General features: G+C 46.2%; 1 protein-coding gene across 4 annotated transcripts in view; it reads left to right on the forward strand.

Moving 5' to 3' along the window:
• Positions 1 to 26,849, forward strand: part of LOC138809815 (contactin-5) — a 463,911-nt gene that overhangs the window by 266,463 nt on the left and 170,599 nt on the right. For all 4 annotated transcript variants that reach the window (XM_069996830.1, XM_069996838.1, XM_069996810.1 and 1 more), the window contains exons 4-6: positions 7,586 to 7,792; positions 11,233 to 11,356; positions 12,501 to 12,676. In XM_069996830.1, coding sequence (XP_069852931.1) covers positions 7,586 to 7,792; positions 11,233 to 11,356; positions 12,501 to 12,676 — 507 coding nt within the window. The remainder of the gene's footprint in view (positions 1 to 7,585; positions 7,793 to 11,232; positions 11,357 to 12,500; positions 12,677 to 26,849) is intronic.

The raw sequence follows: 26,849 nt of genomic DNA on the forward strand, positions 1-26,849 counted from the left end.
GTGATGTACAGTCTCACACCTCAGATGTCATCAGGGAAAACAAGAAGAGTTGCAAAGCGGAGTTATACCCTGATTACTAGATACATCACAGGCATTTGAAATCTAAGCTCCCTAGTAATCACAGGTTTAGAAACAATAATAACAAAGCTCCCAACCTAAGTTATATTTGGAAGTTCTTTATTCTGCAGCCATTGTGGAGTAATTAATATCATCCGTAGTTTGAAAAGACTCAGAGATTGATGAACAGCATGGTTGGAATTTGAACTTGAAAAATAAGTTTCAGGAGTCTGAAATGAATTGTCAGAATTTTTCACATATAATAATGTCAGTTATAGAATATAACATGCTAAGAAACATTCAAGAAAATATTGTGCTCTGTCTCTAGAAATAATTATCACTTTCCTTCTAGCCACTTTTATTCTTTGCACATTTTATGAAGTTCTTACATTTTACTTCATGTTTTTCATTTTGGAATATGTTTTATACTGATTGAAATACTCCCTAATTCATAAATTTTGTCTCTTGAATGTTTTTTTCTCCTCCCTCATAAGGTTCATGTGTGGTAAATCCTTGGTCACAATAATATCCTCCCTTGTTTGTATGAGAGATGGACTGATAGTGTAAAGTGTTTTTAACTCACCCGCTAAAATTTGATAAGCAACATACATTAGAAAATAACAGAGTAAAAATGTCTGTAATCTCCTATTTATATCAAACAGTGATCTACACGCTTGATAGGTACGCTACGTTCAGTGAGAAGGTCACATAAACTCCAGTATGGATAAGGATTTAATTTTTAACTCTGTGATAGTTTAATTCATTCTGGAAAGTGCAAGTGGTAAATTGACTAACCGAAAGTTAAATGTCCTGAGGTGAACAGACATGCAGTGTTACTGCTCCTGGTAGAATTCCCAAGCTCAGCTGAGCACTTTCACAAGAGAGCTAGAGTGATGTTTGCATGCATACAACTTACCGAAAAAAGTTAGATTAAGACATCTTTCCATATTTAAAGGACTTTTTTTGAACTCTAAAATTATATATGGCATGCCAGTTCTCCAAATGGTATGGGTTCACCCAGACTTTGGGTTTTACCGTAGTATGTTGAATTCACTTTTAGGTGCAGATAATCTGAGTATAGTATATTATGGGAGAATTAAATTTATGTACTCGTGCAGCTGTCCTCAAAGAGCTTCTCAACAAAGCAAAGGTCCTTTATCAGCCCCAGAGTTAAGTGAACAGATAGGAAAAATCTACAGGAGGCATAAAATATTTTTAAAATACAATACAAATCCATGTACTAAATAAGTTTGAAAATATGCTTTAAACTGGAGTTATATTTTATAAAGTGCTTTATGCAAGTTAAAGTTCTTTAGGAAATCTTAGCAGTTTTGTACATAAATTTTATTTTCAAATTATACTTTTATAAAATATCCACTTCTTCATAATTAACATCTTATAGGACTAGAGAATAAACCTTCATGCAGAGCAAAAGTGACCTGGTTCATATGAGAACCACAAGTAATTCATTATTGAAAGCTAAAATTGGAGACAGAGAACACAGGAAATGGCATATATAAATTTGGAGAAGTAGTGAATCGATCTTTTGAGTTTCAGAAGAAAACTTGGCTTTTGCCTTGGAAGGGCAAAGGAAATGATGGCCGTATTGGGGCAGGCTTGTGCCGGGATGGCTCAAGGTCACACCCGTGGAATGCTGGCGTGAATCCTGGGCATGATCTGAGGAGGAAGGAAGGCGTTGGAGGTGCTCTCCGCGCTGGAGCAGGAGGGCTCGGGCACTCACTGCTGCAGAGTGTCTAGGAGGAGCATCTGTGAGGCTGGGAGGGGAAGAGGAGGCCTGAGCTGTGTTCACAGAAGTCCAGGGACAAGCCCGTGCTGGGAGGCTTTGTCTGAGTGGAGTTGGGGATGGGGGCGGGCGAAGCGTTGTCAGGATGAAGCCAAAGCAACTTGTGACTGAGGGAATTTCCACATTCCCGCTGGTCGCTCGGCAGCTGGACACAGCATTGAATCGCTGCTTATCAGGCATTTGCACCCAGCTCCCTGCCCTCCAGGGAGTTCTCAATGCTCATTAGGCATTGGCACAACTCCCTGCTCTCCAGGGAGCTCTGTGAGTTCTCGCTGCTCATTAGGCATTGGCACCCAGCTCCCCACCCTCCAGGGAGCTGTGTGAGTTCTCGCTGCCCTCCAGGGAGCTGTGTGAGTTCTCACTGCTCTCCAGGGAGCTCTGTGAGTCCACATGCCCTGGAAACCAAAGGAGGAAAATCTTCAATATAGCATAATTAAACATTATGGGAAAGAATAGGTTAGGGTGCTTTGTGACATTTCGCTAAACATGCTAGCAAGCAAAATGCACAAGTGAAGGTCACATTTGCAATTATTATGAAAGAGTCTATGTTTTAATTAGGTAGCTGATAAATGTCATCGAGGCCTAGCCACTGACCAACTATCATTTTTTTTAAGGAAGAAGAAAAACATTAGCTAAGGAGTCAGAATTACACTTGTGCATTATGATATTAAAAGTTGCAGCCACTACAAAGTGTGTTGGGCACCAAGCTAAGTGACTCTGTGGCCATCTCAACAAAACTGAAAGGTCAGCCAGGCTACTGGGCTTTCACCTGTAAACTGCAGGAGTCTGTAGGTAGGAGGATGGTGGTCTGAGTCTGGCAGCTCTTGGTAAAAATGTGAGACTCTGCTTGAAAAATAATTAAAGCTGCCAGCCTGGGGACGAGGAGACTGTGCATCTCTTCACAGTCTGCCTGACTACATGCTCCTCTCCTTGGTGATTGCAGCTAGTGCTCATCTCCTGCCAGGCCCAATCAGAAATCAGTCCTCCTGCCCACACACAGGCTGTCTGGATGGAACCTCAGTTCCCATACTTCCCTGGAAAGATGGAAATAGTTTCTTTCAAAAAAACTGAAATAAAGTCTTTCTCTGTGCAGGTCTGTGCTGAGTTTGCCCAGATTCCCTGGAGGTAGCCATTCCTGTGTTTTTCACCTCTGGGTTTCTGAAAACTCTGAAGGCAGAGGTAGCTATTTTGCTACCTCTTGTGTTTCCTGTCACCTTCCTGTGTTGGGTACAGAGCAGATTTCACCTGTGTATCACCGTGTGTGTGTGTGTGTGTGTGTGTGTGTGTGTGTGTGTGTGTGTGTGTGTGTGTGTGCCATGCCCCACTGCCTTTGTTATTAGCCACTTATAATTCCACTGATAAAACCCTGAGCTGCAATTCCACGCGGGGTCCATGGCTGGTGGCGCCCACACCACGTAGATTCTACACAGGACTAACCTCATGAAACCACCACCTTCGCTATTTACACATCCATAGAGTAAATTCTAAAATCACATTCCGTCCACTTCTTCATTGCAGCATTTATTGCTAAACAATGTCATCTGCTTTTCTAACTTATTACAAATAGTATCTGATCTATTGTAAACACACAGACAATAAAGGTAGAAGTTAATATGATCAGTACAGACTTAAAACTCCACTGAAACTTTAATTAGCCAAAAATTACAGGGTATTCTTCCATTACAACCAGCTCCTGCCCTTGCTGATTTCCTCAGTGATTCTTGTTCTTATCATGAAGGAAATATCAATCTAATGGAATGCATATTAGGTTTGTATCATTTTAAGGAGATGTTATATAAATATTATAGAAAACCTGTAACAACTATGAAAAATATTCCAGTCAGTCAAACTAAAAGTATATAATTTTTCAAAATAAGTATATAATATCCAGTTGAATGTGTAATATTTTCATGATATATCTGAACATACCACTAGGCACTTGCTATTTAGAAAGGAAGATAAAGTTCTCCAACACATAAAAGATCATTATGAGTTCAGAGGTAAAGAATGCATCTTCAGAGCCGTAAAAATAATTTAAGATGGTTTCTGCTTGCCCTGAATATCTATTTTTCAATCTTACAGAAAGAACAGTAGAAGTGCAGTGCTGTTAATATTTTCCCTTACGTGTTGATACCATTATGCTTTCTGTGTCTGGCTTTGGTGCTTGAGTTTCATTCTCGGGGCTCTGCTCCTACAGCTAAAATGCTGTAAAGTTTACACATAATACATTTCCTGGGGAAAATGCTGAGTTGAGATGTAGAGTGTATCTGAATTCGGCTATTCCAAAGATGCCAAGATGCACAAACAAAGTTGAAAGAATGCACAATATTTATAAATTATTAACCGTTTCTAAATGCACTTCCCACGTGAGTCCCCACTGAGGTGTTAGGTCGCTCCTCGCTAGCTCCAGAGAACAGCCTCGGCTAAAGTTGCAGCATTAACATTACCTCTCGCCGGGAGAGGACTGGGAAAGGACTGCATGAGCAGTGACCCAGCAAGGTCAGGGATCCGATTTCCTTCTGCAAGGAGTCGTGTGGGCGTGGCCGTGCTGGGCTGGGCGGGCTGCCCTCAGTGGGGTCACGGGCCTGGCGGTGTCTTGCCCAGCCTGGCTTTGGGGCTCAGTGGCTAGCATTCACATTCTTAAAGAGCCATGAATCTGTTGCTGTTACAGTCTATTTTAGTCAAAATCAAGCTAGATGTATAGGGAATGAGTGAATCTACATTAGAGCTCTGTCATTCCGAGGATTTCTGGTGTTTTTCCTGCCCTCATGCAGTTGTAGAATGATCAGATCATCATGTGAGAAGCTTGTGGAAAGGTTGAAGTACAGAATCCAGTTGTGATATTCTGTCCACATTACCCATCTTTTCAGGACTTCTAATCCCTTGTGACCATAAATAGAATTCTGAAGTTGGATTGGTATCGGAAAATTCAAGAGTATTTAAAATATTGAAAGAGAGGAAGTGCTCTTAAATGTACCTTTTATTATACTGACATATTATTTTTTTAAATTCATAAATATTGCCATAAGGAAATCCTACTTCTCTATGTCCTAATCTTGTTTCATTAATATTATTTACATTCAGTGGTAATGTCTTACCTATGATCTGACCTTTTCAGTAATGAGAAGGAATGCTGTTATCCCCAAGACTGCTAGTGGTAGCAATGGCGTTTTGACTTAGTAGGCGATGATTTTATTAAATAATCTAACAGCAATGGCCCTGGGTCATTTGATCAGGAAATATTTAATGAAGGCATTCATATTTACTCCCCCGTCTCGGAGCCAGCATTTCCTGCATGGGGCACTAGGTTAATTGAGTTTCATCACAGAATCTCAGGCCACTTTAGAAATCACTGCATGGCACATTCCCTGAGGTCTCATCTCTGTAGAACGAGAAAATAGAAGAAGAAGCGAGGAATGTGGAAGAGATTCCGCTGACATTGTCAGTGTCGGTATTTATTAAAGATGCGCCAACTTTCTCTGGAAGGAAAGTAGAGTTCCTCTCCCTTCCAGGTGCGCACGGAGGGGTGTGGAGCAGGTCTTGCCGTAGCCAATGCAATCCCATCAGTACAGACAGATGCGGACTGTTCTTTAATCCATAGCTTCCGTTAGTGGCTAAGTGTTTTTGCCTAATTTACTTGTGGAAATATACCCACTAGCAAACTCTACATGCCCCGTCGGTTCCGTGGTCCACTCTTGCAGCTCCTCAGGAGAAGTTGAGCTTTGGGATTTGGTACTCAGGCTCCCATTTTGTGGCCCAATCGCAGACTTTACCGCAGTTCCTAAGGCATGACAGGAATCAGGAGAGGAGCCGTTCAGAGAATAAAGTAGTGACCGTTAGTGAAGAAGGAATAAACCAAGGGAAACAGGACGTTTGAGATGTGAAGGAAAGGGAGGTCTTAGACACGCAAACGTTTCCGAGTCACTTAGCTTTGCACTTCTCCCAGACTCCCCCACATCCTGGCCGGGAACTTAGACAGTTCTGACGACCTGTGTCTGTGCGTGATGGCCCTGGCCTGATGAACCCAACCCAGCGCTGACTCTCAGTAACGCTCCCCACGGGGAAATGTGTCCAGTTCACCACAGAGCCTGGGGATGGAGCGAAGGGCTATCTTTTCAGTCATGTTGACTAGAAGGTGAGCCTGGGGTAGATGCGCTGGTGTCTGACTGTTCCGGGCTGCTGGGGGGAAGGCGGCTCCAGCTTGCCGGGAGTGCAGCAGAGCGCCGCTCCCGCTCGTCCGCCCCATCCGCCACTCCTCTCCAGGAAGGGCAAGCTCACCATAGCGTCTGTGTAGATAGGAGAGAACAGACAGAAGGAACTTTCTGGAGACATGTCTGTGAGCATCTGGGTGGACTCACAGCCAATGACACTGAGACTTGTCTCCCCGAGTGCAGGCTGCAAACCACCTGTGGACCTTGGATGTGGGGCGACCCTGGCTTCTAAAACTTCATTACAGTTTTCTAGGCTTTTTTTTTTTTACTGATTATTCATAGCATATACATATTCAAAGCATATACATAGCTTTAAGGACAATAAGCCATAGTTCACTACTTTATGTTTGGCGTGGTGCTACTTTGTCCTCTTTATAAATGATTGGAGCACACAGTTCAAATGCAGACAAGAGAAAGGTTCAGAAGCTACAAACTGCCCTAAAGGAAAATTAGTTCTTTCCATTATATTATCCTCTAGGGGCCGAAGTGTTCATTTGCTTCCATGCCTTAAGGGAGATTTTATGTGCCCATCACCCGTCCCCAAACAGCCTGCCCAGGAAAAGTCAGCCGCTCCCGGGGAATCGGTCCTCGCATCTGGACGGCTCCTGCAGGCCCAGCTCACACATGACGTCTGCTGGAACTGGAAAGCTTCTAAAGACATACTTTCCTTGAGTTTCAGAGAAATCATATTTGTAATTCCACAGGACGGAACCTGTGCAACCTCACTTGACACCTTCATGCCCAGTGTGTGTTCTCCTCTCCCACGTTAGCTATGAGACAGCATGACATTTGTAAGCGATTTTTTATTATGAGAGAGCTTACTAACAAAGACAAGATTTTTGTAGTATGTTAGCAGTTCCCAAGTGCTGTGGAAACTTTGTAGGAATGAGTTCCTATTTTTGTGAAAATGGATCTGTGTCCCATGCTCCTCTCCTGTGGACACAGGGCAGAGGCGGTGGGAGTCAGTTTAGACCCTGCAGTGTTTTCTAACCAAATGTCTCAGAAAGCAAACTAACATATGGACAGGAAATTTCTTAGGAATTACTAAGATTGGGAGTTGTGTAAGTTTCCAAACTTGATCATGTGAGCTACATGGATCATAGCAGAGCACATAGACCAAACTCCATGAGTTCCTTTAGACTGCCAAGCTCATGGGATGCAGGAGCTGTAGGTCTTTAGACACATTTCCATCCAGATAATACACGGCAGCTGACAAGGACTCCATCTGTATTGACATTTTCTCATGCAATGATAAAAATGCACTGAGTTAATGTGTCAAATGGATAGTGTACTTATAAGACAGACTCAAACGTTGATTCCCAAATACTCCTGACAGAGAATCATAGGGCTTGACTATTATTACAGCCAGTAGAATTTTAATAAATTATTTACAATATGGAAACACATTACTTTCCCACTCTGATTGTAGTGTGAACCAAATTGCAACTCCCACAGTTCCTTGAAAAAAAACTAAGCCTTCAGAGATCATTGCTTTATGGTTTTCCTTCTACAGAATATGCCAAAGCTCTTCCTGGCCTTCCTACACCTTATGCTGCTTTATTAAGAATTAAGAAGAGTTCGTCCTCACCGCTCTTTGGTGCAAAGCCCAGACCACGATACAGCAGCCCTGCACTGGGAACACCTGGCTGGCCAGGGTCTCCCCAACCTCGATACTCCCCCATCAGTCTCTACCACTCCTCAGATGCCTTCAAACCGGACGGTAAGCAACAGGAACTTGCAGGGACGGAGTGAAACAGGAAGTAAGTCTTGTCCAGACCCACCGCAATCGGGGGGGGGGGGGGTCAGGTAGTATGACCTGAGGGGGAAGAGGAGGAGCTTGTGATTAGGCCGCCCGTGTTTATTAACTGGTAAATATATACAATAGATGCCTGTATCACCCAGGCCAGGAGGTGGGAACTTGTGTTTCCTGATTTCATGTCAAATGAGTCAGTACTCATGTGACAGAAATTGCTGGTTTGTAAAAATGGCAGCAGACCGGGACAGTGCCATCCACACGGCTTACCGCTCACGTGCCCTGTGAGTGGTCCTGCTTGTCTCTTCACCGGCTCGGAGGCCAGCACACTGGGCGGCCTTGCAGTTGTGAGGATGGGGTAAACACTCAAAGATACCTTGGTTCAAGGAATTAAACTGCTTGGAAAGTTTGTAATGTTAAAGATTCAAATGTCAGTGTCGGAGGTATATAGATTTTTCAGCCTTTTCCTTTTTCAAGGTATTTGACATAAATTTAAACTTTCTGATTTTACACTGAATCTGTGTTTATCCATCTGGGAAGAAATGTATCTGTCATTTTGTGTCTAGGCATCGTCCTGTTGACTTTGTCCTTTGTGTCTGCACGTGCATTTTGTGTCTGGATTCACATTTTAATGGAGGTCATTTGTGAGATGATGTGGAAGAGTCGATGTCTAGAACTCTGAGTGACTCATATCATTTTTCACTACCAACTAGCAATCTTCTCATTTGTTTTCTTATTCCAAATGGGATACAGTGCACCTCACAATGGTAGAAGAAATAGAGCTAAGAATTGTGAGTTAAACCTATGAAAGCAGCATTGGGAGGTACGATGAGCCAGGTGCGTGGTAAACACACAGTGCCTACTGTCCGTGCTCATACTGGTTGTGATGCCTGTGAACCATCAGTGGTCTATTTCATAGAGCCTGGACCTTAAAACGGAGCGGTAATCCATTAAACTGACAACTATTGAGCCATTTTGTTCTCTGGAGAGGCCTCAATCTGAGGTTATTTTCTTTGGGGACCAATAACCTGAATATTATTTTTACTACAAAAACAATGAGTTTCATCTCAAATAGTACCTACAAAAAGAAGTCATTTTGTGGGGGCTGGGAAGGTAGCTCAGTAGTAGAGTGCTCGCCTAGCATGCATGAAGCCCTAGGTTCCATACCTCAGTACCACATACACAGAAAATGCTGGAAGTGGCACTGTGGCTCAAGTGAGCAGCAACAGCTCAGGAACAGTGCCCAAGCCCTGAGTTCAAGCCCCAGGACTGGCAAAAAAGAGGTCATTTTTCTGTATCTGCACTGTGATCTGACATGTGTGGATCAACGTGAGAATCATGGTGGACAACCTTCTCAAAGACCGGGGAGTGAAACTGGATCCCACTTACGGACAGCCTCTGGTCTAGACCACGCTTTGATTGCCAGACTCTAGTCTGCAAACAACTTAATAGAAGTTAAGCTCTCTGCTGATAAGTTTAAACTATATTTTAGATTCTCTGGAACAAGAGATCATTTGTTGTCCAAATAATCTTCCCCGCTGTTTCTGTACCCAAGCATTCGGTAACTCTTAGCCAGGTGTGACTTCGAATGCTTTTTCTGTCAAGAGTCTGGCATACGGCTTTTGTCAGGCAATTCCCTTTAGCTTTGATAGAGAGCAAACCTGAAGCTGACAAGCTCTTGTGAAAAATGAGAAAACTAATAGAGCATGAGCAGAAAGTCATCCTTCTCCCGCTCAGAGTTAAGTCACAAAGCACCACAGGAAGAAGTGCCACAGGAAGAGGTGCCACAGGAAATGACATAGGAAGTTCCACAGGAAGAAGGACCACAGGAAGGACCACAGGAAGTACCACAGGAAGTACCACAGGAAGTGCCTCAGGAAGTGCCACAGGAAGTACCTCAGGAAGGACCACAGGAAGGACCACAGGAAGTGCCTCAGGAAGGACCACAGGAAGGACCACAGGAAGAAGGACCACAGGAAGTGCCTCAGGAAGGACCACAGGAAGGACCACAGGAAGAAGGACCACAGGAAGTGCCTCAGGAAGGACCACAGGAAGTGCCTCAGGAAGGACCACAGGAAGTGCCACAGGAAGTGCCTCAGGAAGTGCCACAGGAAGTGCCTCAGGAAGTACCACAGGAAGTGCCTCAGGAAGTGCCACAGGAAGTGCCTCAGGAAGGACCACAGGAAGTGCCTCAGGAAGTGCCACAGGTAGAGCAAGGGTTTGTCTGAGAAACACGAGCGAGTTTTCAGAGCAATCTGGAGAAGCCATCTACTTCTGGTTTTGAATCTTGGCGACACTGTCCCAACGTGTATACAGTGAGAAGATAGGTTCCCACAGCTCACTGCAGAGTATCCTTAGAAGCAAAAACTGGGAAACACTCATCAGTCCATCGGAAGATGCCTACATGAAGAGCGTCCTATCAACTGTAGGCGACTTTAGTCACTGGTGAAGCAGGATGTGCCTACTCAGAACCCCGTGCATAGCGTGTATCATTTATATGAAGTGACTCTAATAACACACGGACAGAAACGTGCTACAGACTGAGCATAGCGCGGCCCCTGCAACACAGAGAACAAGGCTGAGGAAAGTGGTAGAAGAACACAGAGGACCTCAGCCTGGTGAGCGTTCCTCGGGGAGAAGCTGGGCAGACAGCTGGGGCCTGCGTGGGTCAGAGCCCGCATCGGCCCAGGAGAGCCGCAGGGACCGCACTTCTGCAAAGTGGATGCCAGGATGCAGTGGAACGGGACTTCTGACTGTGGCCACCCTGTTCCCAGCCTGCTGATCTCTGGCTTGCTGCTACTGATCACAGTCCCTTCTGCTGCGAGCACAGCTCATGAATAATCAGAAGTTCAGCCCTCCATGTCTCCCTGCACGAAGACTGGAGTGAGACCCACTCGCCATGCATGCTTACTTGGTAGATATGTAGGCCATGCCATGTCTGTTAGATCCCGAAGCTAGGCCCCCATCCACGCTCTGTTTCTGTCATCAGATATTTCTGTAGCCCCTCTTCTAGGGTTGCTCAGTGTATATACTAGATTCTCTATTAGTCCTGGATATGTGGTTAGGAAATGTTTGCTTTTAGTATTATCTTCCTTAGGTCTGCTGTAGAATATGAAACATAAAGGCAATGGTTTTATAGGTGGGTATGTATATATATATAGATACATATAGATATAGATATATAATAGTGCATATATATAGTAGTGCATAAATAGTCTAGATGTTTGTCCTATGTAATGTAAGTTCCTACCATTTACTGAAACATGTAATTTGTTAGCTGTTCCTGCTTTTGGAAGTTTGCCTACTTATGATGAAGAGAGAGCCAGGTTCTTTGATATTAATCAAGGGGCTGGACCAGGCTTGCTATTTTGATGAGTCTTGAGACCTGACCTTTGTGCTTCCCACAGAAAGCGTGGACTACGGGCCAGTATTCGTGCAGGAGCCAGATGATATCATTTTCCCAACTGATTCTGAAGAAAAGAAGGTAGCCCTGAGTTGTGAAGCTCATGGAGACCCGGTCCCCAGCTACAGGTACACTGACTCCCTGCCAACCAGCACTCTTAACCAGTCCCCAGCTACAAATAGACTGATTCCTGCCAACCAGCGCTCTTAACAGTTCCCAGCTACAAACAGACTGACTCCTGCCAGCCAGCGCTTTTAACTATCCCCAGCTATAGGTAGACTAACTCCCTGCCAACCGGTGCTCTTAACCGGTCCCCAGTGATAGGTAGACTGACTCTCTGCCTGCAGGCTCCGTTAACTGGTCCCCAGCTACAGGTAGACTGACTCCCTGCCAACCAGCGCTCTTCACAGTCCCCGCTGCAGGTAGACTGACTCCCTGCCAACCAGCGCTCTTCACAGTCCCCAGCTGCAGGTAGACTGACTCCTGCCTACAGGCGCTCTTCACAGTCCCCAGCTGCAGGTAGACTGGCTCCCTGCCAACCAGCGCTCTTCACAGTCCCCAGCTACAGGTAGACTGACTCCCTGCCAACCAGCGCTCTTCACAGTCCCCAGCTACAGGTAGACTGGCTCCTGCCAACCAGCGCTCTTCACAGTCCCCAGCTGCAGGTAGACTGGCTCCTGCCTACAGGCGCTCTTCACAGTCCCCGCTGCAGGTAGACTGGCTCCTGCCTACAGGCGCTCTTCACAGTCCCCACTGCAGGTAGACTGGCTCCTGCCAACCAGCGCTCTTTGCAGTCCCTGCTACAGGTAGACTGACTCCTGCCAACCAGCGCTCTTTGCAGTCCCCAGCTGCAGGTAGACTGGCTCCTGCCAACCAGCGCTCTTCACAGTCCCCAGCTGCAGGTAGACTGGCTCCCTGCCAACCAGCGCTCTTCACAGTCCCCAGCTGCAGGTAGACTGGCTCCTGCCTACAGGCGCTCTTCACAGTCCCCAGCTGCAGGTAGACTGGCTCCTGCCTACAGGCGCTCTTCACAGTCCCCAGCTGCAGGTAGACTGGCTCCTGCCTACAGGCGCTCTTCGCAGTCCCCGCTGCAGGTAGACTGACTCCTGCCTACAGGCGCTCTTTGCAGTCCCCGCTGCAGGTAGACTGGCTCCCTGCCAACTAGCGCTCTTTGCAGCCCCCGCTGCAGGTAGACTGGCACTCGTAGCCGCTCTCCCTCGAGTGCTGGGGTGTCTCAGCAGTTCTCACCCTGGGGTCTTGCGCGTTTCTCAGGTGGCTCCGGAATGGAACAGAGGTGGACTGGGAAGGTGACTTCCGCTACCGGCTGCTGGACGGCACCCTGGTCATAAGCAGCCCCAGCGAGGTGAAGGATGCCGGCCACTACCAGTGTGTAGCCTCCAACACCTTTGGAAGTGTGCTCAGTAGAGAAGCGACTCTGCAGTTTGCCTGTGAGTAAACACATCCTTCCCATATACTACATACACACTTTAATTCAGTAAAAATTTAAAATTGTCCTGACACCATGGTCAGCATTAAAAAGTATGCAGAAATGCTTTTCTCCTTGAGATATTTTGAATTTTCTTGACGTATTTGTTGTCTCCAAAATGAACCTGACATACTAGTATGGGAGGTTTAAAAAAATCCTATTCATTAAAGCAGATAAAATTTTAGAACAGCTACTTATCTGCTTTTTATTCTCCTGCTGTCGGTTGCCTTAACTGTTTCCTGTAGATCACTCACAGCATAAAATAGTCTTTCCTAGAAACTCCGTAGGCAACCCCCGTGATGGTTCTTGTATTTCAGATTTTTAGTATAGTTGCCCGATAGCCTGACTTTTGTATTAAAAAAAAAAGATACCACAGAGACCTGTATCGTGGGCCGCGTTGCTGTGCATCAGCCAGGTAGATGCGTGACGGCGTTCTCGTCGGGTTCCATTGCCTGGCAGTGCCACTGGCGTGTTTTGTGTGACTTCCCTTTTTTATGATATGTGCCCAGTGACAAAGTCACGAGATGCGTTTCTCAACTCATGTTGTCACAATGCGTGACTGTGTAATACAATATGTGTTTTCTAAAGAGTCTATGTTTGATTAGCTCAATAATTCTCAATAAACTCAATTCTCGGTAAACACCTGAAATTATTTCACTTACGGGGAGCACATGCCAATAGAAGAGGCGAGCTACCATGTGAAAACTTTCACACTGTTTTACGTACATAATCCTATTTAAATTTAAACTTTTGAGGATTACCATCTTCAAGAAATTGAAGAGGAGGGCCAGAAATCCTTGTAATAAAATATCAAACTGTATCAGCTAAGCAAGTTATCATTTAATGAGGTTTAAGCTAAAATTATAATCTGAAGAATGAAACAATTGATTTTTCGTGACATAATCTTTCTCACATAATTAACCTTGAATCCAGACACCTCATTATAGAAGTGTAAAGAACAAAAGAAATGAATTACGGGTTGATAATGAATCCAGTTTGGATAGCAATGAGCCAGGTTCCAGAAAAATCTGAATGCTGTCTTTTAAAGTAGAATTGCCGAAGGTCTTCAGATAGGTACATTTATCGATGTAAAATGTATCAAGATAGTAGCTTGAAAATACTGCTTTTATTTTCAGATACTGTGTATGGTGTTTCAGAGAGCCTAACTAACACTTTCCTCATGCATATTAACAAGATAACCTACTGAATGGAGCAAATAACTTTTTACTCTTCAATAGAGGGACCTTCTCAAGACAGACACAGCAAAACCAGAAACCATGATACACCAATAGTAATGATCCATATTATCTGACACACTGTAGTTCTTATTAATAGACTATATGTATACATTGTTTTTCTTCCTACAGTGGTTTTTTTTCTGCATGCTTTACCATAGGAATTTCTTTCTGGAGGACCCTCAGGTCCACAGCCGGTGCCTTCCTAGGCTTGGCTCCACGTGTGGACAGCTGTCTAACAGTCATCTACCACGGGCCACGCACTCCCCACCGGGAAGCCGTGGCAGGTGACCTTACCTCATCAGATCAAAGCCATCCCACACCTCAGTGAGAGCTGTGCTTGCTTATTTTCACTTAAATATCGGGGGAGACCTACCTGTGCATCAAGTTTGGCTTCTTCTTAGGACACCTTGACACTCTGGAGACCTCCCTCGGGCTGTAGGTTAGAGACGCAGAACTGTGTGTGCCTGGTCGAAGCACTGGGTCACCTGACGTGACCTTGAAATCCGCAACCTGCCTGGGCATGATTGTGTTTGTTTATGGTATTAAAGATTGAGTCCTTTTGGCTTGATCTGCGTGAACTTGTGGTTTTAGAGGAAGGTGTCGGCCTGGGTGATGCAGAGTGATCCTCCTGCAATGCGGTGGGGCACATGCCTGGCACCGAGGGCTGGCAGAGAGCCGAGGCTGGGGCTCACGGAGTGGCATGAGGGAGGGGGCTGGGCGCAGAGGGGCCTCGGGGCCTCGCAGCGCCATCCCTGCGTGAAGCCAGCAGCCAGGTTAATTACCCTGGAGAAAGCCAGGTTCCTTAAATGTGAGGAGGATGAGCCACGAGTTACACACTCAATTCACCGATCAGTTTTTAAATCTGCTTTTGATTTGAGCAGCCCACCGATCTGAATACCCGAAGCTCGCTTGCCCCCTGCCATCCTGACGCACGGTTCAGTGTGTGCCCGTGGGGGGTCTGCCAGGTTCTAAGTGGATTTTTATCAAAATGGTTCCAATTAGTTACGACTAATACTGTAGTTTAGCATTCATAAATACCTCACAAGGGAATAGTAAGAATTAATGAGGAGGAATTATGTTGGCAACCTTGTTTTCTAATACAGAAAGACATAAATGCACATGAAACTGCATGCTCTTGCTAGTGATGATTGGTTACTGGTTATCAGTAAGATTGCTCTTGACGCAGTATATTGTATTCCTGGAGTGTGTGTGTATCATGAGTGTAACGCCTCCCTTGCCCAGTGACAAGCAAGCATACTGCGGGGCGCGCTGTCATCTGCCAGCTCAGGGCCACACGGCCCAGAGCACTGCACGCTCCACCCTCAGAAACTCAAAGCTCAGAGCAATTTCTCCAAAGTTGGGAGTTTTAGAAATAATTCATGTCAGCAAGTCAAACATGAAATGAATCAAGAAGAAAATCTCCTCATGCTCATGTCTCTTGCTTTAAAAATATCTTCATAAGCAATCCTTGGTAAATTGATAGTTCATATCTGAATTTGAACATACTGCTTTTCAGGGCATGTAGATGATTTAGATCCAGAATATTCCATTAGTTTTCCTGAAGCAGTTGATTAAAATAACCTCCTAAACTTTTGAGAGATTACGATTCATGGGCTTTGTATTTAAGCCCTTTAATTTAACCTTTCATTTCCATACGAAACTCAGAAATTACTTCTCAGGCTTTTCCCTCACTTTTCCTCCTAAAATAAAATTGACCTTAGACTTTGAAACCACACTTTGCTAGTGTTTAACAGATAATGAAATTATTTGGATAATTGCTAACCCCATAGTATATCCGGAGCTTTATTTCATTAGTCTATGAGCCTTAGTCCATAATAACTTTATTAACTCATTTGAATATTCATCTGAGTGGAAGGAGTCACACTGCCAAGGATGAGCCCATAAGCTGTAAAGTTACCACGTTTGCCTGTGAAATAATTGTTTTATCTCTTTCTTACATACATAAACAATCAGGTTTAAAAAAAAATAAAATGGACTACTCACAGGAAGACACAGTTTAAATGTTTAAATGTTCCTTTCCAAAAAAAACAGTCACTATGGTCATACTCAATGTGTTATTTATGGTTTTGGTTTAAACAACGTTTAAATGAAGTGGTTAAAGCCAGGCACTGGTGGCTCACACCTGTAATTCTAGCCACTCAGGAGGCTGAGATCCGGAGGATTGCAGTCTGAAGCCAGTCCATACAGGAAAGTTAATGAAATTCCTATCTCCATTTAATCAACACAAAGCTGGAAGTGGAGCTGTAGCTCCAGTGGTAGCGCACCAGCCATGAGAGAAAAAGACAAGAGCATGAAGCCTTGCGTTCTAGCCAATACCAGCACCAAGTTGCTAAGAGTATATCACATTTGAAAATGGAGCGGCCTCAAATCTGTTACTTTGTGTCAATTCTAGATTTGCCAGCCTATGTTTACTATAAGTACTTTCTGAATTTTCTGATTTGTCCTTAGGGAAAACACACAGCCACTCTTAAAACATTCATAGAAAGTCAAAATAAACAACACAATTCAGACAGAAAAAAATCTTACCAGAAGTGGCGATGTGGCTCAAGTGGTAGAGCCCTAGCCTCGAGCTGAAGAGCTGAGGGACAGCGCCCAGGCCCAGAGTTCAGGCCCCACAACCGACCAAAATAAATAAATAAATAAATAAAAATTTTAAAAACTACTTAAAAATATCTTACCAATTACAAAACCCAGAATTGTAAGGGATCTTTTACCATACTTAATTTGAATATAAATAGGTAAATGAGGGTAATTAATCTTGCTGCATAAATCATTTAACCCTAAATAGATGGGTGTAATATTTCTATATTCAAAATGTACAGCAACAGTTGTGAGAGTATTAATGAATGCAATTCATATAAATACAGATGTTGACATTTGTTATTTTGTATGCCCTTGGTAACAACTTTGTGTTGGATAAGTACCTGAGGATGGCTGAGATGTCACGGAGGAGCACCAGCCCTTGCCTGTCTGGCAGGATGACTTCCCTGCGGCTGGACTGAGGGGAGGAGTGCAGTTCTAGAATTCTAGCACTGTCCCTCTTTGGCGCGGGACAGTGAATGCCCCCGTCTGTTGCGAGGCCTCCTTGAGTTGCAGGACAGAGGGACGGAGCTGAGCAAACCAAGCAGCAGCCTTGCTCTCAGGTTCCTGGAAAAGCACGAGCAAGAGCTCGCTGTCCCAAGATGAGTGCCACAGCCATGCCCACAGCAAGGTCAAGCCAGAGACAAGCCCACGGCACAGCAAGGTCCAGCCAGAATGATGCCCACAGCACAGCAAGGTCAAGCCAGAGACAAGCCCACGGCACAGCAAGGTCAAGCCAGAGACAAGCCCACGGCACAGCAAGGTCAAGCCAGAGCAAGGTCAAACCAGGATGATGCCCACGGCACAGCAAGGTCAAACCAGAGACATGCCCAGGGCACAGCAAGGTCAAACCAGAGCAAGGTCAAACCAGGATGATGCCCAGGGCACAGCAAGGTCAAGCCAGAGACAAGCCCACGGCACAGCCAGGTCAAGACAGAGACAAGCCCACGGCACAGCAAGGTCAAGCCAGAAACAAGCCCACGGCGCACAGCAAGGTCAAGCCAGAGTGATGCCCACGGCACAGCAAGGTCAAACCAGAGTGATGCCCACAGCACAGCAAGGTCAAGCCAGGGTGATGCCCACGGCACAGCAAGGTCAAGCCAGAGCAAGGTCAAACCAGGATGATGCCCACGGCACAGCCAGGTCCAGCCAGGATGATGCCCACGGCACAGCCAGTTCCAGCCAGAGCACGCCCACCGTGAGGTCAAACGGGCACAGCCACACACCCTCCTTTGGATCAAGCTTACCGTAGTTCCTGCCACTTGAGTGACAGCCTCTGTGAGTGCTACAAGCATAAGCTGAAACCAGCTAGGAGCATTAAAAGGTGCTTTCATATGCTCAAAATTAGGATTTAGGAAATAAGCTTAAACGGAAGTTCAAACTTTATGGTCTGAGTTTGCTCTTTTTTGGAAGTACTCATAAAATGTATAATATTAATCTAGTTGTTTGTAGTAGATATTTTCTTAACATAACCTGGATGATGGCATTAAAAACATGGATAAAGCTAAATGAGCATTTAAATATAAAACACAAAGACTGTCAACCTAATCTTGTTTGCCTTCACAAGCCTGATCATTTCTAATGAGCTTTCCTTCAGTGTTGTCAAATACAGGACAGCGGCAGCTAGCTAAGGACAGGCGTTGTGGGAGCATTGTCTAACCGTGACAGCCCGCCAGCTCGCTAGGGACAGACAGGCACTGGGAATGAGGAAGCAGGTCTGCCGCAGGCCCGTGGGCAGCCCAGCGGGGCCCGCGCCTGTGCGCTCAGAACAGCTGTGTGTCTGTCTCCTGGGCCCTGACGTGGAGGTAAATGATCATCTTCGTGTAGAACTATAAAGTAGAATTGCTTTTCTTGGGTCCTAGTTTATGCAGACTTTTTGTAGACTTATTTCCCCTGTCTACAACCTTCTGTGTGGATAGGGGAAATAATACAAAAGTCCATGTACAGTGTAACCCAGTACCAACATAATCTCACCCACTGTACCTCTTTTCTAACATCCAATTGAGTACTTCATTCTTTAGATGAGGAATATTTGGGGTAATTTTTGTATTGGGCTTGAACTCAGGGCATGGATGCTGTCTGTTAGCTTTTTTGCTCAAAGATGGTGCTCTAGGGGGCTGGGAAGGTGGCCCAGTGGTAGAGTGCTTGCCTTGCATGCATGAGGCCCTGGGTTCGATTCCTCAGCACCGCATAAGCAAAAAGCCGGAAGTGGCACTGTGGCTCAAGTGGTAGAGCGCTAGCCTTGAGCTGAAGAGCTGAGGGACAGCGCCCAGGCCCAGAGTTCAGGCCCCACAACCGGACCCAAAAAAAAAAAAAAAAAGATGGTGCTCTACTACTTGAACCACAGTTTCGCTTGTAGAATTTTGGTTTATCAATTGGAGTTAAGAGTTTCACAGACTATTCTGCCTGGGCTGACTTCAAACTCCAATTACAGGTGTGAGTCACTGGCACCTCCTTTCAATTAATTGAAACACGATCAGAGTCCTTGGCTAAATCCCTGCTGAAGAAGTGAGATTCCTATTGCGGCATTGTTGGAGGATAGCTCTCTCTAACCTGTGATCACCTGTCTACCACAAAGGTGTTCAGAATTCTCCTTTGTCCCGTAGCGACCCTGCAGGGACAGCTCTGATTCAGCCTGTCTGGTTGGTGCTGGCTGACCTGGCCTTCCGGAGGCTCTCTGCTGAAGGCCGCGTTCCCCTGGAGGACTAACAACTGAGAGCGTTTCCTGAAGCCCTTTCTCCCGCCGTACCCTGTTCTTTATACCCACTCCTCAGCTGCTTTCCGTTGTTCTTTCCCTATCTCTGTTTTCAACTAGGGAAATAGATATTTTTTTGGAGTTGGGGGATTTCTCTTGCGCTCAGTCAGGTCTCTGCCTGGCTCTCCCTCTCTCTCCCTCTCTCCTCCTTCTGTCTCTGGGTCTTTTGCATAAATATTTATCATTGTGAGCTAGGTGCTGCACTCTCGTTTTTTTCAGTATTACTTTTCTGGATAAGAAATCAGTATTTCATGAATCCATGTTTTCCTGACTTCTAATCTTTAATCATACTTCTTTTTGAGTTTCTGCTTCAACCCCACAAATCCAGTTCATCCTCCTTCCATAAAACATTCTGACTTCTAAATCATTTTGTAAATCAAGCCTAAAACAACGCAAGTAGGTGTAGAGTTAGTCTCTGATTACGGCTCTTCCCAGACGGTGGCTTTCACCAGCCCTTCGGTGGTGGATGTCCGCTCTCGGGGTAAGGCCCGCCCTTCCCTCTTCCTCCCTGGGCGGTTTTGCCCCTGCCTGCACCCCTGCTTTGCCCGAGGCCTTCTCCTCAGCACTCACTGCGAAGCCGTCCTGCCCAGCCAGGGCCTTCCCCTGGCCGGCCGCCCGTCCTCTCCCAGCACCTCCCGCTGGCCGCCCCGCCTGCCCAGCCTGAGCTTCCTGTGCAGTGTTTTCTCCTACCTCAGGGAGCAATTTCACCCTGGGCAGCACTCTCTGAAGCCAAAAAACCTAGGTGCAAATCCAGATTTGCCCACAAAAATCAGGGCATGTCCTCTCATTGGCCCAACAGGGATGAGACTGATTCCAGCTCCTGGGAAGTTCATGTAGGAGACACGTGCTCCGGCCACGTGGTCTCCTGGCCTGGGTCAGAGCCTGCGTCCTCGTGCGTGTCCAGTGACCGCAGGCGGCGCTGCCAGGGTGGCGGGGCCCTGCCGCACCGGGGTCCTGTCCGGCCGCGTGGGAGGCGCCGCTCCCCCGTCTCCAGGCCCCGGACCCCGGCCACCTGGCCTCTCCTTTCCCTGGAGGCCTAGCACCCCTTCCCACCCGTGCCATGTTCTCCCTGCACTGGACGCAGGGGGCCTTCCTTCATAGCATCACACCACGAGCTCCCAGCCACCTGCCCCGCCTTCCCCCCACCTCCCTCACCTGGGACACACTTCTCTTCCCTGGATGTGCATGCGGCGGGCGTGGCTCAGGTTTCGGGAGTGTCAGTGAGGCAGGGCGGTGGAAGCTCTTCTGTGCCTCTGAGTCCTGTCCCAGGTATCCCACGGTTAGGAACGTTTCCCATATTCCCATACTAAGCCCGATCATTAGCATGAGATAAATAAGCGTTAAGTTAGGAAGTGAGCCTCAAAAAAAAAAAAAAAAAAAAAAAAAGGAAGTGAGCCTCAGATGAGAACCAGCAGGTGCTCGGGCTTTGAGCGTGGCAGCCTCCGTCAGCGGCTTCTGTTTCTTGGTTCTGAGAACTTTACTCACTGAGCGGCCTCGAGTGTTGCCACCCCTGCCCAGTCCCCGCCTCTCGTGGCTCCCTGGGGGCCTTCCATTGGTCTGTGGAGGCAATTTGCACACCAACCTTACTTAGTAGGCCTCCGTTGCATGGTTGCACATGCCTGAGCGTTTAGGACAGGATTTTTAAATTCTTTTTTGTCTTTTTTATTGTGCTGGTTCTAGGGCTTGAGCTTGAGGCCTAGGTGCTGTCCCCGAGCTCTTTTCCTCAATGCTAGTGCTCTATACACTTGAACCACAGCTCCAGTTCCTGCTCTTTGGGGTTTATTGGAAATAACAGTCTTCACTTTTACTGGCTGGGCTGGCTTTGAACTGTAATCATCAGATCTCAGCTTCCTGAGTAGGACGACAGGTGTGAACCCCTGGCACCTGGCAAATATTTGAATTCTTAAGAATAAACAACAGTCATTGGAAGAATCCAAATGTATATGGTATTGCCAAAAGAGCAACAGGCTTGTGAAAAAAATATATGTTATAATTAAGATGTAGCTCATAATTGAATTATTTAATTTTACAAGAAAAAAAGCTTTATTTTTTTATTGTGAAAATACTGTATAGAGGGGTTACAATTACATGGGCAAGATAATGAGTACATTTCTTATTAAGCATTGTTGCCTCCTCCTTTGTTTCCCCTTCTCATCCCTTCCCAACTCTCCGCTCCCACCAATGTCGTTTTTCGACATAACGAATTGTACATCTCATTGTTGCAATGGGTCCACCTGTATCCCTATTTAAATGATTTGTTTTTTCCCTTCCCTTCCACAAATTATATCAACATTAAATACAGTGAAAGAAGGGGTTATACCATGGGGGAGGGACATACAAAGCAACAAAGAAATCATCTTATAAATATGTTAGAAACAATCGCATGAAAGAAAAGTCATTTGAGTCCTTAACTTGGGGTTCATTTCACCTAACATCAACTTATCTGACCTTTTCTGCTTGTCTCAGACATATACTAGTTATTGCAAATAAGGGAAACCATGGGACCTATGTTTCTTTGGGCCTGGCTTACTTCACTTAATGTAAATTTTTCCAAGTCTTTCCATTTCCTAACAAATGGGGCAATGTCATTCTTTCTGATGGAGGCATAGTTAAATGAATTAGAATGCAAAAAAATACCATAGAAAGAATCAACAAAACAAAGAGTTGGTTCTTCGAAAAAATTAACAAAATTGACAGACCCTTAGCAAATCTTATCAGAAAAAGAAGAGAACACACTGAAATAAATAAACTCAGAGGTGAGAATGGAAACATCACCACAGAAACAACCAAGATTCAGAACATTATAAGGGAATACTTCTCAAACCTTTATGCTAATAAGTTTGAAAATCTGGCAGAAATGGACCTTTTCCCAGCAAATATTGACATGCCGAAACTAAACCAAGATGAGTTAAATCATCTTAACAGGCCCATATGAAGCATTGAAATAGAAACAGCACTAAGAGACCTCCCATCTAAGAAAAGCCCAGGACCAGATGGTTTTACAGTGGAATTCTACAAGGCATTCAAAGCAGAGCTCACACCAATACTCCTCCAACTCTTCAATGAAATTGAAAGAGAAAGCTCACTACCGAACTCATTGTATGAAGCCATCATAACCCTCATCCCAAAACCAGGCAGGGGCTCATCAAAGAAAGAGAACTATAGACCCATTTCTTTGATGAACATTGATGCAAAACTTCTCAACAAAATTTTGGCCAATCACCTTCAACAATTCATCCAAAAAAAATCGTAAACCACGATCAAACAGGATTCATTTCAGGGATGCAAAGCTGGTTCAATATGCTCAAATCAATTAATATAATTCATCACATCAACAAGAGCAAGGATAAGGACCACATGGTTATCTCAATAGATGCAGAAAAAGCATTCGACAAGCTCCAACACCCCTTTATGATGAAGGTTCTGGAAAAATTAGGAATCCATGGAACATTCCTCAATATAATAAAGGCTGTATAGACAAACCTACAGCCAGCATTATACTTAATGGTGAAAAACTAAAGCCATTCCCTCTTAACTCAGCTTTATTGTTTATAAACCTCTAAATATAACATATGTAATCTCAGGAGTATAATGAGTATTATAAATTAAGATACCATATACAAATATAATTTGACATAAATAATTGAGAAATCTATTTTAAATAATTTACGGTGAAGCACAAAGGTCAAATTTTTATACAAAATTAGCCACAGTAAATTAAATGTATGTCAAAATTACCAAAAACTTTCTGTCTGAGCTATAAAACAAAAAGTTTTATGACTAAGCCACCTGGAAGTATTTCACATCCCATTAATTAACAGTGGTGTGTGATTAGTTTATTTCATTTTCTACATCTCATTAAATCTGGGATTACAGGTTGCAGCCGGCTTTGGCTTCACTTGTTTTAATTATTTTTTGACGATTTAAGACACTAGCCATATGGATGCAAGTTCTGTTTTGCTTGGTTTATTTTTCCTGCCCATGAAACAGAGCTGCTCCTGTTCTCATTCATATGTAATTTTTAAATGCAATAGCTCTGCTTGAGGTTTGCTGCTGGCTTCCGTGTCACCAGCGTGGAGACGTGGGAGTGAGCGCGGTGATGCTCGGGGGCTCCGTGCTGAGCTCACGGGGCGCCCACCTCCAGACACCTCCAGGGCTGGAACCCCGGAGGGGGCGTCTCTCCACATTCCCAAAGAACATGGGCCTGACGCAGCCAGCAGCGTCTTCCAGGGTCTTTATCCATCTCTAACTCCAGTTTCCCTAGGTGCAGTGCTTTATTCTCCTAGGTTATTAGCGTTTATTTCCTTGTCCACTTAAATGTTTTCTTTTTGCTGCCTGCTCGCCTGCCTGCCCTGTGCTTGGAACTGGGAGGTCTGAACACGCCACCCAGGAAAGCCTTTGCTTTGTCCTGGCCGCTGCTGGGTGCTGCGTCCACGCTGCTTCCCGGGGTGTCTGAGGACTTGCTGAGTGGCTGCTGCAGGCTCTGTGGACTTTGGTACCCACTGTCCTCGCTGCTCCTCTTTGCCAACTCCTGCACATCCGTGGAGCACGTGGCTGCTCAGGTAGCGCGGTGCACGGAGTCCTGGGATGCACACATAACCAGAGGATTCCAGAAACCATGATTAGTGATGCAGCTGTCACGTAGATCACAGGGATCTGCTTTCCGGGCGGGGCGTGGAGCCGAGCAGGGCTCCAGGCCTGCATGCTCCCACACAGCTTTCCTTAGAGCGAGTGAAGAAGCCAACGCAAGAACTGTGAAGCCAAGCAGCATGGCTCCCAGGGCCTCCTACTCACCCCACAAAACCCTTCCTTCACCCCGAGAGCAACGCTCATCATGAGGAAGCTGCGGTCTCCCCTGACGGAATGGCTGATACCTAATCGATCGATGATTGATGAAGGGAATGCTGCAGCCTCTCCCACTTGGTAGACCTTGTTCGGCCTCTGCACATACCGTATTAAACTCAGATTTATGTGGCAAAGATGATTAGAAAAGGCACCTCCTCCCTCAGGGCTCGCTCTTAAAATGTCACAGTTAAAATGTTCTGGAAAGTTTGAAGCAGTTTAGCCTCCTGGTTTGTTCATAGTACTATTAGCATAAGGTTGCTGTCTGTGGACAAAAATGCCAGTCCGGCCTAATCCCTGTCTCCCTATCCTCCCTGCCCTGCCCTGCCCACCCCCTACCCTGCCCTGCCCACCCCCTGCCCGCCCTGCCCGCCCTGCCTACCCCCTGCCCACCCTCTACCCACCCTGCCCACCCCCTGCCCGCCCTGCCCACCCCCTGCCCACCCTGCCCGCCCTGCCCACCCCCTGCCCAGCCCTGCCCACCCCTGCCTGCTCTGCCCACCCTGCCCACCCCTGCCTGCCCTGCCCACCCTGCCCACCCCCTGCCCGCCCTGCCCACCCTGCCCACCCCCTGCCCACCCTGCCTGCCCTGCCCACCCCCTGCCCACTCCCTGCCTGCCCTGCCCACCCTGCCCACCCCCTGCCTGCCCTGCCTGCCCTGCCTGCCCTGCCCGCCCTGCCCGCCCTGTCTTGCCCCTGCAGTGGGGGGAAGGGCACCAGTGCCTGCATTTGCCCAGGGAGCCCGAAAGGCACTGTGAGTGGCTTTGTGACTAGAGATGGACACTGCTGTGTCCAGACCGATGAAGAGGCTTTGCTGTTTCTATGTGGATGAGATTGTACTAACAGAACATGGAACCGTGGGGCTCGTGGAGATGAGTCGTAGCCTCCATGTTCCTAACCACGGCAAGAGGCAAACGCAACCGTCCTGGTCCCAGTCCCACCCCGCCCACCGGGACTCCTCTGTAGGCTTCCCAACCCACTGGGCGAGCCAGTGAGATCTGAAACACAGCCTTCAGTATAATTAGGAACAGGTGGAAAACACGTTAGGAAGTGGAGGAGTAAACAAGTCCACCAAAGCCATTACACAGTCTCCCACTTAAAGTCTGAAAACATGAGTGGATTGCAGTACACCTTGCCGCCCTGGCCTTGGGAGGCTAAGATGATTCCAGCGCTCTGCTTTAGCGTCATGGAAACGGCGAGTGAGCCAGAGTTGGCCCATGGGCAGTGAGCAGGGAGGCTCCGGCCCCGCAGCCCCCGGCAGCCCCCGGACCCACCTCGGCGGAGGTAGAGCTAACGACTCTCAGCACAGACACAGCAGGGCTCTGACTGTGGACAGTTGGCTGGATTATTTCAAAATTGGCAAGTTTTATGCAACTGCCAAATAATCTGATAGAAATGCTCTGTTTCTGCTGTTGCCTCCCTGAGGCTTGGAATATAATTTCCGAGCCCTCTCGGGCTCTTGTGTTGTTATAGCTTTGTTTCCACGGGGCAGCCCGAGCGGCGGTGAGCTGGTACCTCAGGCTCCCTCGTTACGGGATTACTGGCCTTCAGAGCAACGGCGACGGTCAGCCGGCTGGATTCACAACTAATCGTGACTTTAAACACGGTGCTCCCTTGCTTCTTAGTGACCACAGAGACGGATGAGCATGGGCCGCTTACAACGGTCCCCGCTCAGCTGCATGCAGCAGAGCCAGCCCAATCCAGTGCTTCAGCTACAAATAATTGCTGGTCTTACTTGCCGGTAACTTAGCCAAACACGGTTTTCTTCTCCTTCCAAACTGATCGTCAGCCTGACTCTGGGATTCGCGTTGGCTTATGGAAGCAGGAAACTTTCCCACATTGCTTCACATGGGGACCAGCAGGTGTGCTTCCTACACGCCCATCGTCTCAAAACAGCAAGCGGGCAGGAAACCGAAGGGAAGAGCCTTACAGCGTCTTTGCTGACTTCATTCTCTTTTTACTCTTAAGCCTTCGGTTTATAATCTGAGAAAAGAAAATAATAAAGCTGAAAAAAATACTGTGTAAAATGTAAAGTTGATTATTCATTTAGTTTTGTGCCCATACTGGAGCTTGAACCCAGGCCTGAGGGCTGTGCACCACTTGGTCCACGCTCCACTTCCTGCTTTAATGATGGTTAGTTGACGATAAGAGTCTTGCACACTTTGAACATTGATCCTCAGATTTTAGTTTCCTAAGAGCCTAGGATTACAGGTGTGAATCACCAGCACCAGGCTGTAAAGTTGATTTTCTTTCAAGAGGTGTATGCATAGATACCTGAAGGTCGAATTGTTTCCTTCTGATCAGATCTCGTGACTGAAGTTATTACTAGTTCCTGATGAATTGTTAACATTGCCGCGATACACACTAGGGTTCTTCCTCTCTTTCTGCATACATCTATCCATACATCTTCATACATCATGCATGTATGTGAGCGTGTATGATATCACATAACGTGACTGTGATTAGTGCCACATGAATGAACATATTGAACAAACACGAGGCAAACATGCTTGTGAGTGCCATATTTTTTTCTTACTGTAGTTTACCCATTATCTGACATCTGCAGAGATCATCGAAGCTATTCAAAGCCTTCCCCTGTCCCTATAAGTGACTCTGAGTTCACTGGTAAGATGAAGTGGCACACAGTGCGCCATGGAGTGGGAGGGGAAGTCGGCGACTTCGCTGGGGCTCCTCTGCGT

Source organism: Dipodomys merriami, unplaced genomic scaffold (assembly GCF_024711535.1).
Source record: "Dipodomys merriami isolate MVZ:Mamm:240054 unplaced genomic scaffold, mDipMer1.0.p SCAF_103, whole genome shotgun sequence".
NCBI lineage: Eukaryota > Metazoa > Chordata > Mammalia > Rodentia > Heteromyidae > Dipodomys > Dipodomys merriami.